Here is a 15,546-nt window from a genome sequence, read left to right as displayed (position 1 = left end):
GAGGCAGACAGACAGATTCTTTCCTTAACAGAAAACCCATAATATCCTAACTGCACAAGTTACATGTTTATCTTGCACTGTGAAAAAAAAACAAACAAAAACAAAGCTGATTCAGAATGAATCTCTTTTAGCTATTTGTTCAACAGCAACTTGACAATCAATAAACTCTTTAGAAAGCAACAGATCAATACAGGAATTCTGAAATGGTGGGATTAACTTCATTCCAAAGGAAAGAGCTGCCCCCAAGAGATCAATGCTCCGAGCAGTCATCATTAACAAGGACGTGAGTGTGAATGAATCACAAAACTCTATCCCTCCATCTCTCTCATCATGAGAATGCAAACAAAGCCGTGCAGGCATGCACACATACACAAAAGCTCTGAATCATGCATCAAGATGATACCATGGCAGAATCTGGCAGGCAGACTTCTGATCCAGTGTTCACCAGTGGTCAGGGTTCTATCCCCGGTTGGGCCCCATCTTCCTATGCCGACTCCTACGGATATATATATATATAGATAGATAGATAGATAGATATATGTGTGTATGTGTGTGTGAATTCATTGCTCTGATGGACATAAAAGGCTATGGGACCTTTAACCTTTTTGTCATGCATCTACCACAACACACAGCATGTGCGTGCGCACACACACACACACACACACACACACAGATCCACAATGACTGTCCACAGAAAAGATACAATGATTTGACATGAAGGATTAATCACAAGACAGTTTGAAAAACATACATACATACATACATGTGTGTGTGTGTGCACGCCTACACACAAGTATGTAAAGTTTGAGAGAGTACATTAAATGTGCCCCTTACTTGAGAAACACAAGAACTGAGACAGGCAATAACAGACACACAACACAGAGGAGACATGCACACACAACACAGGATTTTTTATTTTAATTTGGGATGGTTTATTCACATCAAGCCTCAGCCCCATGTGGAGGGATTCACACAAACACAATACAACTCATGAAATAAGCAAACAATCATAAATATAGATAACAAAACATAAATTTCACTATTTTACAAAGCAGCAATTTCCCTAAGTTTGAATGCCCTGATACAAAAACATACACAACAGTGGTAGGAAACACAGAAAGAATCACACCTTACTGGATCTGGTCCATAAGAACACAGTTGCATGACCTGGCTAAGAAGAAACAGTAGGGAGAAAGATGATGATGGTATGATAATATGGATACTTATAGTTATACAGTACCTGTCCTTGGTCAGAGACCAAGCTCTGAGCGCTTTTCAAACACACGGTGTCATTAACAAATAGTGAAGGGTGGTAACTCTCTCCATTACACAAGGTACACAACTTCAAGTCCGTGAAGCTTACGCTACCGATTCAGCTAGCACACAGGTAAATAAAAGGTACAATGGAACAAACCCAGACACTTCCTCAGAAAAACTGAAGTGCCGGGCCTGTCCTTATACCAATCATTTGACATGTGCACACAGCAGCAAAGACAGAAGAAATGTGCAAACACAAATTAGCTTTTATTCAAGACTGGCGTAGCCTCTTTAATCCTGAATAAGCTACACAGAACACGTGGACAATACAGAACAAATACATGGTTGCCTCGGTAGTTTATCCACTGGAAATTATCAAATAATGAGGCCAGGAAATGATATGATTAACAAATAGTAAAGGGTGGTAACTCTCTCCATTACACAAGGTACACAACTTCAAGTCAGTGATGCTTACGCTACGGTGTCATTGCTCAACAGGCTACCCACCTGGACAGAGCAGTCCGAGAGCTACCTTTGGGCGTTTATCATTTCTTTCCTGTGTCACTCAGTCAGGTTTCTCTCTCTCTCACACACACACGAGCACTCTCAAATAGGTCAAACAGAGAAGAAAATGAAGAAGAAAAGGACAACTTACAGGCGATGAGAGAATGATTCACAGTCCTCTTATCGTCAGAGATACTCTGACTCTGAGAATGACAACAGCTGGACACTCTTCAGAGACCACAACACCAACATGAAATCTAATCAGCAATAAATATCAAGGGATGACTTGCACGAGTATCCAGTTTCTGGTTATGTTTTTGTGTTGTTTTCTTTTGCTGTTGCTCATGGTGATTTATTTGTTTGCTTTAAAAAAAAAACACCCAAAAAACAAAATATATATATATATACTGAAAGTTTTATGAAAGAGGAGGCATGTAAAATCATAATTAATTTTGATGGACATGTATGGGAGATATTTCAACAATTTCTGAAGAAAAAAATCCACAGCTTTAAACAATACACACACATACTGGTAGTGTGTGTTCGAAACATTTCATCATCATCATTGTTTATTAATGACCATTGTTTTCATTATCATTATCAGTATTGTCACTGTTATCATCAGCATATCATTATCACAAGGGGGTAAAGGGGTGAGCAAGGAGTGAGTGTTAAGAGTATGTAAGGGAGAGTAGAGTTGAAGGTAGCGACAAACTCTGTTGACACCCTCCTGAACATACAGTCCCTAACTTTATGTCTGTCCACCGCAATATCTTTGAAAATGAATGCTAACTTTCCATACAAATCAAATGAAAACATCAACATCTTGGTGAGAAAATTAAGTTCACCAGAAACAAAACTTGACCAAAAGAAATAACATATCTGAGCCTGAACATACTGCCAGGATATGCACGTTTTGTGCTCATCTTGAAGAGGAAGACATGACCCTGCCTGCCTAGGAATGGGCAGATAAGAGGGGTTAAAAGGGCCAGTTTGTTCTCAGAGCATGTCTTTCCTGTTGAAAGCACTGAGCTGTTGCAGAAAGAGAGATTTTGTCAGGAGATATTATGCCCCAGTCATGGCTGCGATTGCATAGTTTGCATTGTGGTGTGATCCGTGCATGAGACTGGCTTTGTCAGGGGGGACTGATGTCAGCCTCTGCGTGTGTGTGTGTGTGTGTGTGTGTGTGTGTGTGTGTGTGTGTGTGTGTGTGTGTGTGTGTGTGTGTGTGTGTGACAGAAAGAGAGAGAGAGAAAGAGAAAGAAAGAGACAGAATCATAGAGAGTGTGTGTATACATGTTTATGAGTCAAGGTGTGTGTATATGTGTGCAATATAATTATTTATGTAAGCTTTCGTCTGGTCTTGTTTGTGATCTGTTCATATTCTGATATTCCTGATCATGATGATATTGATAGTAAGGAAAGAAAATAATCAAGCCAACACCATGTCTCCCTTTTCTGGCCAACATCTTGTCTCCCCTCTCTGGTGAATACTCATGTCTGAGATAAACTTCACATGACCATGTTACACCAAACCAAAAAAAAAAAAAAACAAACCCAAAACAAAAACCAGCAACTTCTGTTTCTACAGTTAAACTGCAGTTAAAACATTATGGAAAGATACCTTAACATACAGTTGTTCTGTTCTACAAGATAAAGCAAGGCATCTGGAAATGTGTGGCAAATATTTTGCCAACATGCAAAAACTGCAAGAAATATCAATACAGTTTACTATTACTTGTTTTATACCTACTGTTTACAATTCTAAGACATGCAACTAGATTCTGAATAACAAGAAACAGACTGCATTTATGAAAGTCTTATGCTGTTAATGAGAATATCATTGTTCTCTGAAATATGCCAAAATGGTTCTGGGCATGATGTGTGCCAACAGTTTTGCCTTCAAACTTAGAGAAAAAAAAAAGTGAACTGCGGCAGGAGAGGCCTCCACTCATTCCATACAAGTGCACTGTATGAGCTTTAGAATCATTATTCCTGCTCTAGTTATTCCAACATTCATTATCAATGATTAAAAAGCTGCTGTTGTTAGCTTCCATCAATATAGTTTGTTTTTTTTACAAACCACGAAAAAATACTACCTGGACATTCATAAACTTGAAAACGGCTACATCTGGTAAGAATAACACTTAAAGAAATTAGCACATTTATCCTGTTCTAAAAGGCACCAACATGCACACATAGATAATATGCACACGCTTTCCAAACAAAAAGCAAATTTATCCCCCTTTAACTAAATCATCACATGTTTAAACATAATTCAAATAATATGTAAACAGAATTTACGAACTTGTATCACACACACACACACACACACACACACACAGAGAGAGAGAGAGAGAGATTATATTTACAACACATTAAGTTAACACAGTGAAGAGGACACACTGACACAAAACTGTGCAGGGACAGACACCACTGTGGGCACTAGGGCAGGTTACACTATGTTTTGGCCATTTACCAAGGGTTCACATAAACACAGTACACACACACACACACACACACACACACACACACATTATGTAACACATTTAGTGACAAGGGTGCACACAATGACATATGCACACATATATCTGCATTCCCAAAAAAGTGTGTGAGTGCAAACACATATTTAAGAGAGCATGCACCCAGATACCTTCTTTAAATATATATACATTCTAAAATATATGTAAATTGTTGGCAAACATTTCAATCAAGACAATAACACATTCTGTCTGTCTCTGTTAAGATTCAGGTAACAGTGCCCAGTGGGCCTTGTCAACTGGTGCATTCTGGAATTCTCTATTCCTACACCTCTCCATGTGTATGTATGTGCGTGCGTGCATGTGTTTAAATCTCAGAAACTGAGGCCGAAAATAATGACTGCAACAGGGTGAGCTGCTGTCAGATTTTGACTTGCAATGGCAATGCAGTACTCAAAAGAAGGATGCATGAAAGTAACGAAGATGGATGTCAGAGAATAAGAGTTTCAGTTTGTAAGCAACTAAATCATTATTAATGTATGTTGATAAAAGATATGTTATAATATTTACATAATTATTATAAACAAATTGAATAGTAATTACAGTTTGCAGATTCATCCTTCAGTAGTTGGATTTTGTTTACTATGTATAAGATTTTTTTTAATTGTAAAGACTTACAGTCTCAAATCTAAACCTTTGATGCTGAAAAAAAAAAATCCATTCAAAATTAAAAATCAATGTTAAAATGATAATCGGTGACAATGATATGTAATAACTCAGTGACACTGATAACCACTCAGAAACAAGAGAAAACATGACGATGATGACGATAATGAAGCTCGTGGAACTGACAATGGTTCTGTTTCCCCATATTTCTGTTTATCATACATTCCTGCACGCATAATACATGTCGATATAATGAGCGCATTGCAATGAATGCTCGTCACGTCCAACGAGTAGTGCCAGGGCTGGAAATCGCTGACACACACTCACCAAATTTATTTTTTTTAATGCAAACCTTTAACTTTTCCTTACAGCAATTTTTTCGACTTACCTGCAAATAACTAGAAGGGACGTAGCCGATAACACTGTCCTTCAAACGACGCGCTCCCCACCAGTCTGTTTTTGTCTTATCCAACACTTCGAACTGGTCGCCTTTGCAAAAAGACAAAAGGGTCGACAGTCCAGTTTCGCACGCTGGAGGACTAAAATCAGCAACCGCCTTGAACACTTCCATTACAGTCTTTCCGTATCCATGTCCATAGGCCCTGATATCGCCACTGTGTCTGTTTCTTCGATAAACTCTGCGACAATAAAGGAAAGTGCAGTTTAAAAGATCTGTCAAGCGAAATGGTTCGTTCGTACAGCTGTAAACAAAAGATCGTCTGCCTTGGTTTCCGGAAGAAAGTTGTGTAACAAGAGTTGTCTCCCATTTATCTCATCATTCTCTCTCTCTCTCTCTCTCCGGTTCTTTCTCTTGTTTCGATGCCTCCTAGTTGTGCGTACACTAAATAAATCCCAAATAAATTGCTTGCCTTGCCTAACTTAAACACTTATAATAATTATGAACTATCACTGGGGAAAACTGCTTGATAAATAAACAAATAAAAATAAAAACTATTGCCAACTATTTTCTGCACTCGGCTCTGATAATTTTTTCTTTTTTTTTTTAAATCAAAATGTCGAAGCATACGCTACGCCCTACTTTGAAAAGCATGTACAGGAAAGAGATGGACACAATAGCCGACTGGTTTAAGTGTTGGACTTTCAGTCTGAGGGTCCCAGGTTCAAATCATGGTAACGGCGCCTGGTAGGTAAAGGGTGGAGAAGGCTACCTAGCTTTGACTCATGAGAACATATGTGCAGACCTGCTCTTGCCTGAACCCGCTTCGTGTGTTTACGCACGCAGAAGATCAAATATGCACGTTAAAGATCCCGTAACCCATGTCAGTGTTCCATGGGTTATGGAGACACACAGGAAAATACCCAGCATGCATGAACCATGACAGAGTCATCGGCAAGTCGATGTTGGTCGTGTAACAGAAAGGAGGAGGAGAAACCGTTTAAATGGAACTAATCAAAACTAATGGTAAGAACAAATAAATGACTGTAAAAAGGCTTCGCTCAGCGAAATAACACCACTGGCACACCAGCAGCCACACACATACACACTCAGTCATACACATGTGCACACACACACACACACGAGCACGCGCATGTACATTACATACACGCAAAAGATACCATAAAACTTGAACTGAATTCTCGTGCAGAGGATTTTACTCCAAAGTCCATTCTCTCTTATAAGGATGCAAATGTAGGCTAGGAAGAGTAGATCTTTGCTCTTTGTGCCAGTGCATACATGCACACCTGTGTATGTCAGTCTGCATGTGACCGGGAGCATGTGTGTGAACGCATATTTTGTGATCAGCTCCGATGCAATTGTTCTTCAGTTAACATCTATCAACAGTGTGATTTTAGACTGATGAAAATATCTATGTAAAAGAGCAAGAACTTAATGCAGTGTAAGTTACAAGCTTATTTAAAAGAACAAAATATATATTTAGCAAATGTCCAACTTGTCGGTGTAGAAAACTTAAATAAATTTTAACAGCAGCAACAAGAAAGTGTCAACATCTTCAGTCTCTGTAGACAGGTAAAAAGGCATTAAAGCCTCATATTCAAAAGAAGTATATACATTTGAAATTTTCCTCTACAGTACCATGTAACAAGTTTAATTCTTTTTAAATGCATTCACTTTTAATCAGTGAACTGATGAGATGCTTTGCCTTCATGTCAATATGTTTTCAAGATAAAATTGAACATTCTGAAGTCTTAACATTTCTTGGTGATTCCTTAAAGCGCAAACAAACTCACAGTTCCTGCCACACCATTCTTTTATGTTGATAGTTAACACTTCAATATTACACTTCCTATCTCCCTATTTGCACCTTTTGTGGCAGCTCAGTTTCAGTTTCTGCCATCCATTATTAGGAAAGATTCCTGCATTTCTTCTGTGCACATGTTCACTTGTGTCCCTTCGGTATCCATTTCTTCCACACCTCGCCATATCCATCCCCAATACATAGACGTGCAAACACACCTACCTCGCACATTCAAGTAACTCAAATCACCCTCTAGAATTCAAAATGTAACACCTCTGCTGGATACTTTGTACTCCTGCTCTCTTTCTAAGTGTGTCTGTGTATGAATTTTTTCCTTTCAATTAAAGTCTGAGAATACATTTATTTGTATATATGAGAATAGGTCTGAGATGTTTCCTATTTGCGAGCATGCTCACATGTTTGTGGCGAAGAGAGCGAGTGGCAAGGGCAAGGAGAGTACATGCACAAAGAAAAGAATGCAAGGCAGAAGTAAATTTTATCCTTACCTTACAGCAAAATTGTTCTGAAGGCTACCTAGCTTAGACTCACGAGAACCTAGCCACGATTGCCACAAGGTACAAAAAAAAAGAAGTGTACCTTCCTAGCATGTCTCATGAGAACCTTGCCTAACTAGTATGTAAGAAATGTGCCTCAGGACTGGTATTAAGTTATTTGTATCTGGTGGAAGTTGCAATGTTGATGTACACAAAGAAATGTGAAAACAAAAGTATCCCTCGCACACACTGGAACACAAACAATGACACAAGCAGTATTCATGGCCAGTTGTTTTTTTTTTATTACCAAGAACATAATCATCATCAGTAACAATTTTACACTTATATACTATTTACATACATGTTTTTGGCTGTTCTATCACTGGAATTCAGAGCTGCCATCCATTTTAACAAATATTCCACATTTTCACACACTGACACAGTCACACATTTTACTGAGAAGCTGAGGACTGCACAGTGACACATGCAAAGGTATGAACATCTGACATCAATATCTCTCATCATGGTGAAAACATGAATGACACATTAACCCTTGCTTGCAGACATACTTAGAATTTCCAGCCCCTTTTACATTGAGTACATATCAATCACACACATACACACACTCCAACACACACACATAATCACCACACACACACACACATAATCACCATACATGCATGAAAACACACACACACACACATGCACACCACCAGAAGCACTCACACCCAATCCAACACACAACAATCACCACAAACTCACACTATCAACACAAACATACAAGCAGGCCCCCTAGTCAGACACATACACTCTTGCACTTTTCTTTCTTCCTTACTGTGTTCATGGGTTTGCAACTCCCACATTCAATCCTATCGATATATGAATAGACTTTTATATGCCTAACACCGCCATATATGTATACAGGTAGCCATACTCCGGTTCCAGGGACATCCTTGCACAACACTGCTGAGTTTAATTCAGCCAGGAACCCCGCCATATACATATAGGCAGTCATAGTCTCATACTCCAATTTCAGGAGTGTAGTATCCTTTATTCCGCCAGGAACTTTCTCTTCCTGGCTGTGTTCATGAAGGGGCGGTGCACCCACTCCACGTCAGCCATGTTGGCTTCCTCCAGGGTGCCACGAATCAACTGGTACACTGCAACATCAACATGGAACTCTGTGACAGTACTGAAACATTACATCACATCACACATCACATGACTGCTATCAGCTGGTACACGGCAACATCAACATGGAACTCTGTGACAGTACTGAAACATCACATCCATCACATCACACATCACATGACTGCTATCAGCTGGTACACGGCAGCATCAACATGGAACTCTGTGACAGTACTGAAACATTACATCACATCACACATCACATGACTGCTATCAGCTGGTACACGGCAGCATCAACATGGAACTCTGTGACAGTACTGAAACATTACATCACATCACACATCACATGACTGCTATCAGCTGGTACACGGCAGCATCAACATGGAACTCTGTGACAGTACTGAAACATTACATCACACAACACATGACTGCTATCAGCTGGTACACTGCAATTGATGGAGTTCTGTGAAAGTACTGAAATATCACATCACACATTACTGGTACACGGCAACGTCAACATGGAGCTCCTGACACCACACAACACCAGATAAAGACAAAGATGGTTTACACTGGTGTGTCAAAAACTAAACACATGTCTACTCACACTTCCAACAACATGCGAAATATGTGCACTCACATTTCCAATAAAATACAAAATATAACTATGCATTCACATTTAAAAAGAAAATGCAAAAAACATGTACTCACATTTCATGTCAAAGCGTGGCCCAACTTCCGTCAACTCCATCTCTTTTTCCACACGTTTGAATGTGTGATGCCTGTAGAAGAAATGAAGCAACCATTCCTTAACATGTTGTGTATCTATATCATATATGTTTTCAGTTTGAAGGAGGTGTCAAAGCATATGGACTCATCCCTATACTCTACACACCTGCTGTTTATGATGTAACAGCAGATGCCTGATCTTTGCACAAACCCAGTGTTCAGATCAGACCTTGAATCTTCATGTGGGAGTGACAGTCACAGTGCACACTGGACCAGAGCAAAGGACGGTTACACAGCTCCGACATAGTTGCTACCCCACAATACCAATAAATTTCAATTTTTACCAACTTTCAAAAGAAAAAGAATGTTGTGTGCATGTGTATGCGTTGCCTGCAAGTGTGTGTGTGCATGTTGCATACATGCAAGCACGTGCACGTGTGTGTGTGTCTGTGTGAATGTGAGAGAGAGAGTTCCTGTCATTTGTTGTTTGTGTTTTTTTCAATAGTGTGTGTGTTGTTCTGCTTCCCATTTTGTTACCCCCTTTTTTTCTTGATAATTCCTTACCTATGCATTTATTTTTGGTTTTTAACTCATTTTTGTTTTTGAATTTTTGTACTACAGGGTTCAATGGAAGAAATGGGTGTACACCTACTTATCTCATTACCCTGGTGGAATAAGATTTTTCCTCTCTTTTTGTTTTTCTTTCTCTTTTACACAAATACACACACAAGCCTATACAATTGCACACACACACACACACACACACAACAACAACAGCAACTCACACAATCACACTTAAATAGACACTCACATAATCACACACACCCACTCACACAAACCCACACAAAAAAAGCCTGACGAAACTCACCTAAAGTGGATGAAGTCATCCTCATTGATGAACGACATAACCCTTCTGCTATCATCTTTAGTGACTGGAAACAGGTGTTTCAGTATGTTCATCACCTGATGGGGACAAACAAAAAGAAAACACAATTCACAATGCTTATATCATCATGAAGAGAAAGTACATTCTGTATGGCTGAAGAAAAGGCTCTGCCAATATGATTATAAATCATATACCTTTCGCAGTGTCATGAAATAGTTTTCACTTAGAATGAAACTTCTCACAATACACTGCAAACAATCTGGTAGCTCTAGTACTTTTAAGGTAATATATTTCACCAAGCCTGATAGTTTACATACAGTTAACATATTGTACATTACAATCAATATATATATATATATATATATATATATATATATATATATATATATTTGTTATGTCGGTTGACATGATTGTCACATTGTCATATAACTTTTTGTCAGAAGACACGAGTGTCATGTGTGTGGGAGGGTGGTGGGGGGGACAGGGGGGGAATAAGGGGGTGTTTCTCATACTGACCCTTTTGCTCTGTTTGATAGTGAAGCATAAGAACATAGGGTAAGGGGTTAGGGGGTTCTTCAGACTGACCCTTTTGCCCTGTGTGGTGGTGAAGCATAAGAATATTGTGTGGGGGGTTAGGGGTGTTCCTCAGACTGACCCTTTTGCCCAGCTTCGTGGAGAAGTTGTGGAAGATGAGGTGGGGGAAGACCTCAGACATGGTGCCCACCCCGGGTATGTCGTGCCGCATCACCACGTTGGACAGGGTGAAGTACGCTGTCGGCCCAAAGGGCAAGTGACTCACAATCAGGCCATCTGCTCACCCAGGATTCATACAGATTTTTCATCAGAAAATTTAAACAACCCCCGAAACATGCATCATAAAACACTGCAACAAGGCAAGAATCCCCACCCCCCTAATGTTTAAAACAAGTGAAATGTGCAAATCCATCACTCAAGTAAAAACAAATGTTACAGTTAAGAATATAATGTTTGATTATGAGTTAATGAAATCTGCATGAAAGTGTGTCATTAATTCTAAGTCACCAGAAATGTTGATGTTTTTTTACTTTCACATTCCTTATTAGATGTTTCTCTCGCATTGGGTTACGCTGCTGGTCAGGCATCTGCTTGGCAGATGTGGTGTAGCGTATATGGATTTGTCCGAACGCAGTGACGCCTCCCTGAGCTACTGAAACTGAAACTCTCTCGTAAAATTTATTACTTCCCTTTTACAAAGTTCATCGAAAAATTTACTTTAATTCTACTTCCACTTATCTACATCATTTTTCATTGACTCCACCCTCAATTTATCCTGTTCCCCCAACTCACCATACACCCCCTCCTCTCCTACCTACCTTTTTATCTTTGGAATAATAAAATTGAAATAAGAGAAAATGACTACTTTAACCAAATGTCTCTGGTCAACAGTATGTGTCACAAAACATTAAACAAAATTCACCTTCCTCCTAAAAACTGTAAAAAAATCCATTTGTGATTCCATTAAACAACTCTCCATTACACACTGTTGCCTCACAGACATAACTGACATCTGTGACCCATGTGTAGTTCCATATGTAAGGAAGGTGTCGTCTTAGTGTTTGAATGTATCAATTTTTTTCAATGTGCAGCACAGTTGGGCATGTGTTGCAAGCAGGGATGACATATGAATTAATCAATTTATTATTATTATTATTATTATAATGATATATATGTTGGGTGTAGGCATATGTGTATGTTTTTATGCATAATAAATATATAGTTTGTATGGACACTGATCTTTGTGTGTACTTTTGATGCAACATCTTGTCACAGTTTCTTCACTTAGTTGAACCAACCTGCATGTATTGATGGATGATATCTTTAGTAGGAACAACTGAATTGTAAAGCTCTCAGAGCAAAATCATCTGATTAGGCGCTCTAAAAATGAACATATTATTATCATTATGTGTTAAGGTCACAGTGATTAAAATACACCATGTGTGAGAACCTACCTGGAACACCTCGGTGTTCGTGCACAATGACAACATCTGTCACATCGTTTGCACGACACGCCTCCATCAGTTCCTTTGTTTCATAATTCCCTCTGTTTATCCGCTGGGAATTGGGAATGATCAGTTTCATTTCCTGTGAACAAACAGAATCAAATCACACCAACTTTATTGAGCAGAGTCTGAACATCTGAAATAATCAAAAATAATCTTGAATGATTAACATATAATTTTGTGAAATTAACAGAAACAGCTATGGAGATATGGAAATCAGCATTAGGTGATGTCCCTCTTGGGGGTAAGGGGCAAAGCCTCCTTAAAATAAAGACTTTTAAATCAAAAGAACAGCAATTAAAAGTATGACTAACAGTATGCCCCCCTGTATCTTAAGAATATGGTTTTAAAGACATTAGGAATGCTCTTCTTCAATCAAAGATAGAAAATTTCTTCCTGAAAAGTATTTCAAAGGTGCATGGTGAATCACTGAATTGGTTATTTGTTATCCATAAACAAACTCACAGAGAAAGAGTATGTTTATGTATAAGTGCATCACTGCATGCTTGTATGTTGTTTGGAATGCATGTATGCACACACATGTATGCATGCACATGTGTATGTAAGACTTTCTTATTTTTAGCAGGTTTGAAAGAATTTCCTTTCCCCAAAAAACAGAAATAGAAAAAATCACCCATGGAATAGAGATCTGGAGGCAACCCTACATAAATAGTGTGTTTTTGTGTCTTTCTGTATCGATCTCAATGAAGTTAGGTGAAAGTCAAGACATGGGGGAACAAAAGGATATGTTACCTTCGCAAACTGCTTCAGCTTGCTGGACGGGTCCCTGGAGGTGGTGACCATGACCTTGGGGTCTTGCACCATGGCCCACCTGTATTCGTCATCCTCGCTGGTGGTCACCCCTGTTAAGTTGAAACACACACCTCATAATAAACGTATGGCACTTTGGTCATGGTTGGGCTTAAGCAATACACACACAAAAAAAAGTGTCAATAGCTTATTCTAGTATAATCTTATATGATTACTTCAAGTCTGAAATGATGGTACCACTACTACTGTTGACTTCTATGTTTATGTAATTATGCTAATAAAGTTCTGTGCTTTTCTGTTCTGTTTGAAAATTTTGTATTTCACACTCACTGAAAGAAATCTTTCCAAATCATGATGTAGCAAAGGTCACAGAAAATCATGAGTGTTGTATAGTGAATAATGATTTTGTATGTGTATGAAAATAAATGAATGTATGAGTGGCTGATTGGAAGCTTTCCTGTTGTGTGCAGGGCTATGCATGGAAATTTTCATGACAAGTGTTTAAATGAAATGTTTTACATGTAAATTCACACTGTTCAGTGCAACTGAGAAAGTTGTACATGTTAATAGTGTTACATAAATAAATTTATCATAAACTGAAAGTACCAGAACATAGCCTATTCTGGACACAAAGCTGTGATCTGTTTCGTCTTACTCTCAAGCTAATTGTAGTCCTCTGAACCACTCTAATCGAGCTGGGATTCCCTCAAACTGCTACTTGGACCCTAAGAATGGCAGTCAATGAACTAGAAATAAATTAGAATAAACTAGAAAAACTTGGCCTAGTGCTTATCAGAATCAGAAGGAAACACTAAAGACTAAATCTAGTCAAAACCACTACCACCACACAGACAGTGCTGTACTACACTATTAACCTCACATTATATCACATAAACTTGTTAAGCCCTGCACCTGAGCATTGCTCTGGCATCAAAATTGGTCTCACTGAAACAGTTTTCACAACCCTACACAATCATGCTTAACTGCAAACGAAGGGAACTAACTTCTACAGTATTACGGATGTGTTCACATATAATTCTGAGAGAAAAATGTAATATTTTCTGTGGGTTTTCTTTCTGCATCAATTTGGCATTGAAGCCTGCTGAGGCTGTAACTAGTGTAAGCTCCCAAAGGCTGAATGGTAGTTAAGATACTAAAATTTTACAATACACACTGATGGTGAAACACACGCACACAGTTGGGCAGACAGACTAACAGACAAGTACAGAGAGAACAGACAGAAAAATATTAACAAAAAGACAATGAGACCAGACATAGATTTGCAGTGTTACCTTCACCACCCTCATCATCCCAAGCCAGTGATTTCTGGATGTCAACTGCCTCTTTTCTCAAATATGTCGGGATGGGCGTATTGTCTGAAACAAGCATCAATGTCACTTTTCAATAGAGAAACATTCCATTCTAAATTTCAAAGTGCATCTTTAAATGAAACCCAAACTACATGTTATGGAGTTTATACTACATGTACGTCATTACTGTTTCTATTATCATTATAATAATCAGTTTCATTGTTGTAGTCTCTAGTTCTGTCATGTTGCATAGTTGTTAGCATTATTTCTCGTAGTCATACTCTTGCTTTTGTTATTTTGTTGTCAATCTATCATTATCAATATTATTATCATTATCATTATTATTGTTGGTGTTGCCTTTATTGCTTTTTTTTATTTTGTTGTCAGTTTATCATTATTATTATTACTGTTGTTGTTGCCTTTATTTTCTGAAGAACAGATTTGAGCTGTCAGGAATGTGATCACTGGCACTGTTGTGGTTTTGGTTTTGTCTTTTTGTGAACAATGGGTGTGTGTGTGTGTGTGTGTGTGTGTGTGTTATATGTGTACATTGTATGTGTACATCACTACATGCGTGTGTGTGTGTGTGTGTGTGTGTGTGTGCAGCAATATCATTCTCTACTCCCTGGCTAATCCAGACAAAAGCAAATAACAAATGCATTAACCCTGCACATTCATTCTGCTCACTGTCATTGATTTTCAACTTAAAACTACCAAAACTGAAATATAAAAAAAGTAAAATTAGTAAAACAACATCAATCATATTTATCATCATGCATGCACTTTTATATGAATACAAAAACACACACAAATCATCTGATCAGTACTCCAAATAGTCATGGAGCAGGTGTTGACATCTCAGTCAGTGAGCCACAGTTAAGTTTCACTGCAATACAAATTTCATATTTAAATAAACACAATAATAAAGTATAAAAATAAAAAAATTAATAAAAAAGGCAAACAGTTCACACATCTATTGTATTACTAGACGCTTACTCGCAGCAAGTTATACTTACTATCAAGTGCTTTTTTGATGAGGTCTTTTTTGTTTTGAATAGACCTCTCC

The 15,546-nt window shown here is 38.3% G+C and overlaps 2 protein-coding genes across 5 annotated transcripts in view; both read right to left on the bottom strand.

Annotated features, from left to right (window-relative positions):
* LOC143284506 (uncharacterized) overlaps positions 1-5,597 on the bottom strand; it is a 118,254-nt gene extending 112,657 nt beyond the window's left edge. For all 4 annotated transcript variants that reach the window (XM_076591205.1, XM_076591207.1, XM_076591208.1 and 1 more), the window contains exon 1: positions 5,296-5,597. In XM_076591205.1, coding sequence (XP_076447320.1) covers positions 5,296-5,478 — 183 coding nt within the window. In that variant the 5' untranslated portion in view covers positions 5,479-5,597. The remainder of the gene's footprint in view (positions 1-5,295) is intronic.
* A 2,309-nt stretch (positions 5,598-7,906) lies between these two features.
* On the bottom strand, positions 7,907-15,546 carry LOC143285028 (U3 small nucleolar ribonucleoprotein IMP4-like). Its single transcript, XM_076592203.1, has 8 exons — positions 15,497-15,546; positions 14,463-14,546; positions 13,153-13,262; positions 12,349-12,481; positions 11,016-11,170; positions 10,343-10,437; positions 9,457-9,527; positions 7,907-8,780 (listed from the first exon to the last, which is right to left on the bottom strand). Exons 3-8 carry the CDS (start codon positions 13,222-13,224, stop codon positions 8,671-8,673), a joined length of 636 nt encoding a protein of 211 aa, XP_076448318.1. The 5' UTR covers positions 13,225-13,262; positions 14,463-14,546; positions 15,497-15,546; the 3' UTR covers positions 7,907-8,670.

The sequence above is a fragment of the Babylonia areolata genome, chromosome 8 (assembly GCF_041734735.1).
Source record: "Babylonia areolata isolate BAREFJ2019XMU chromosome 8, ASM4173473v1, whole genome shotgun sequence".
NCBI classification, from domain to species: Eukaryota; Metazoa; Mollusca; class Gastropoda; order Neogastropoda; family Buccinidae; genus Babylonia; species Babylonia areolata.
The sequence above is the reverse complement of the archived record's forward strand: the minus strand, read 5'-3'. Positions and strand labels throughout refer to the sequence as shown.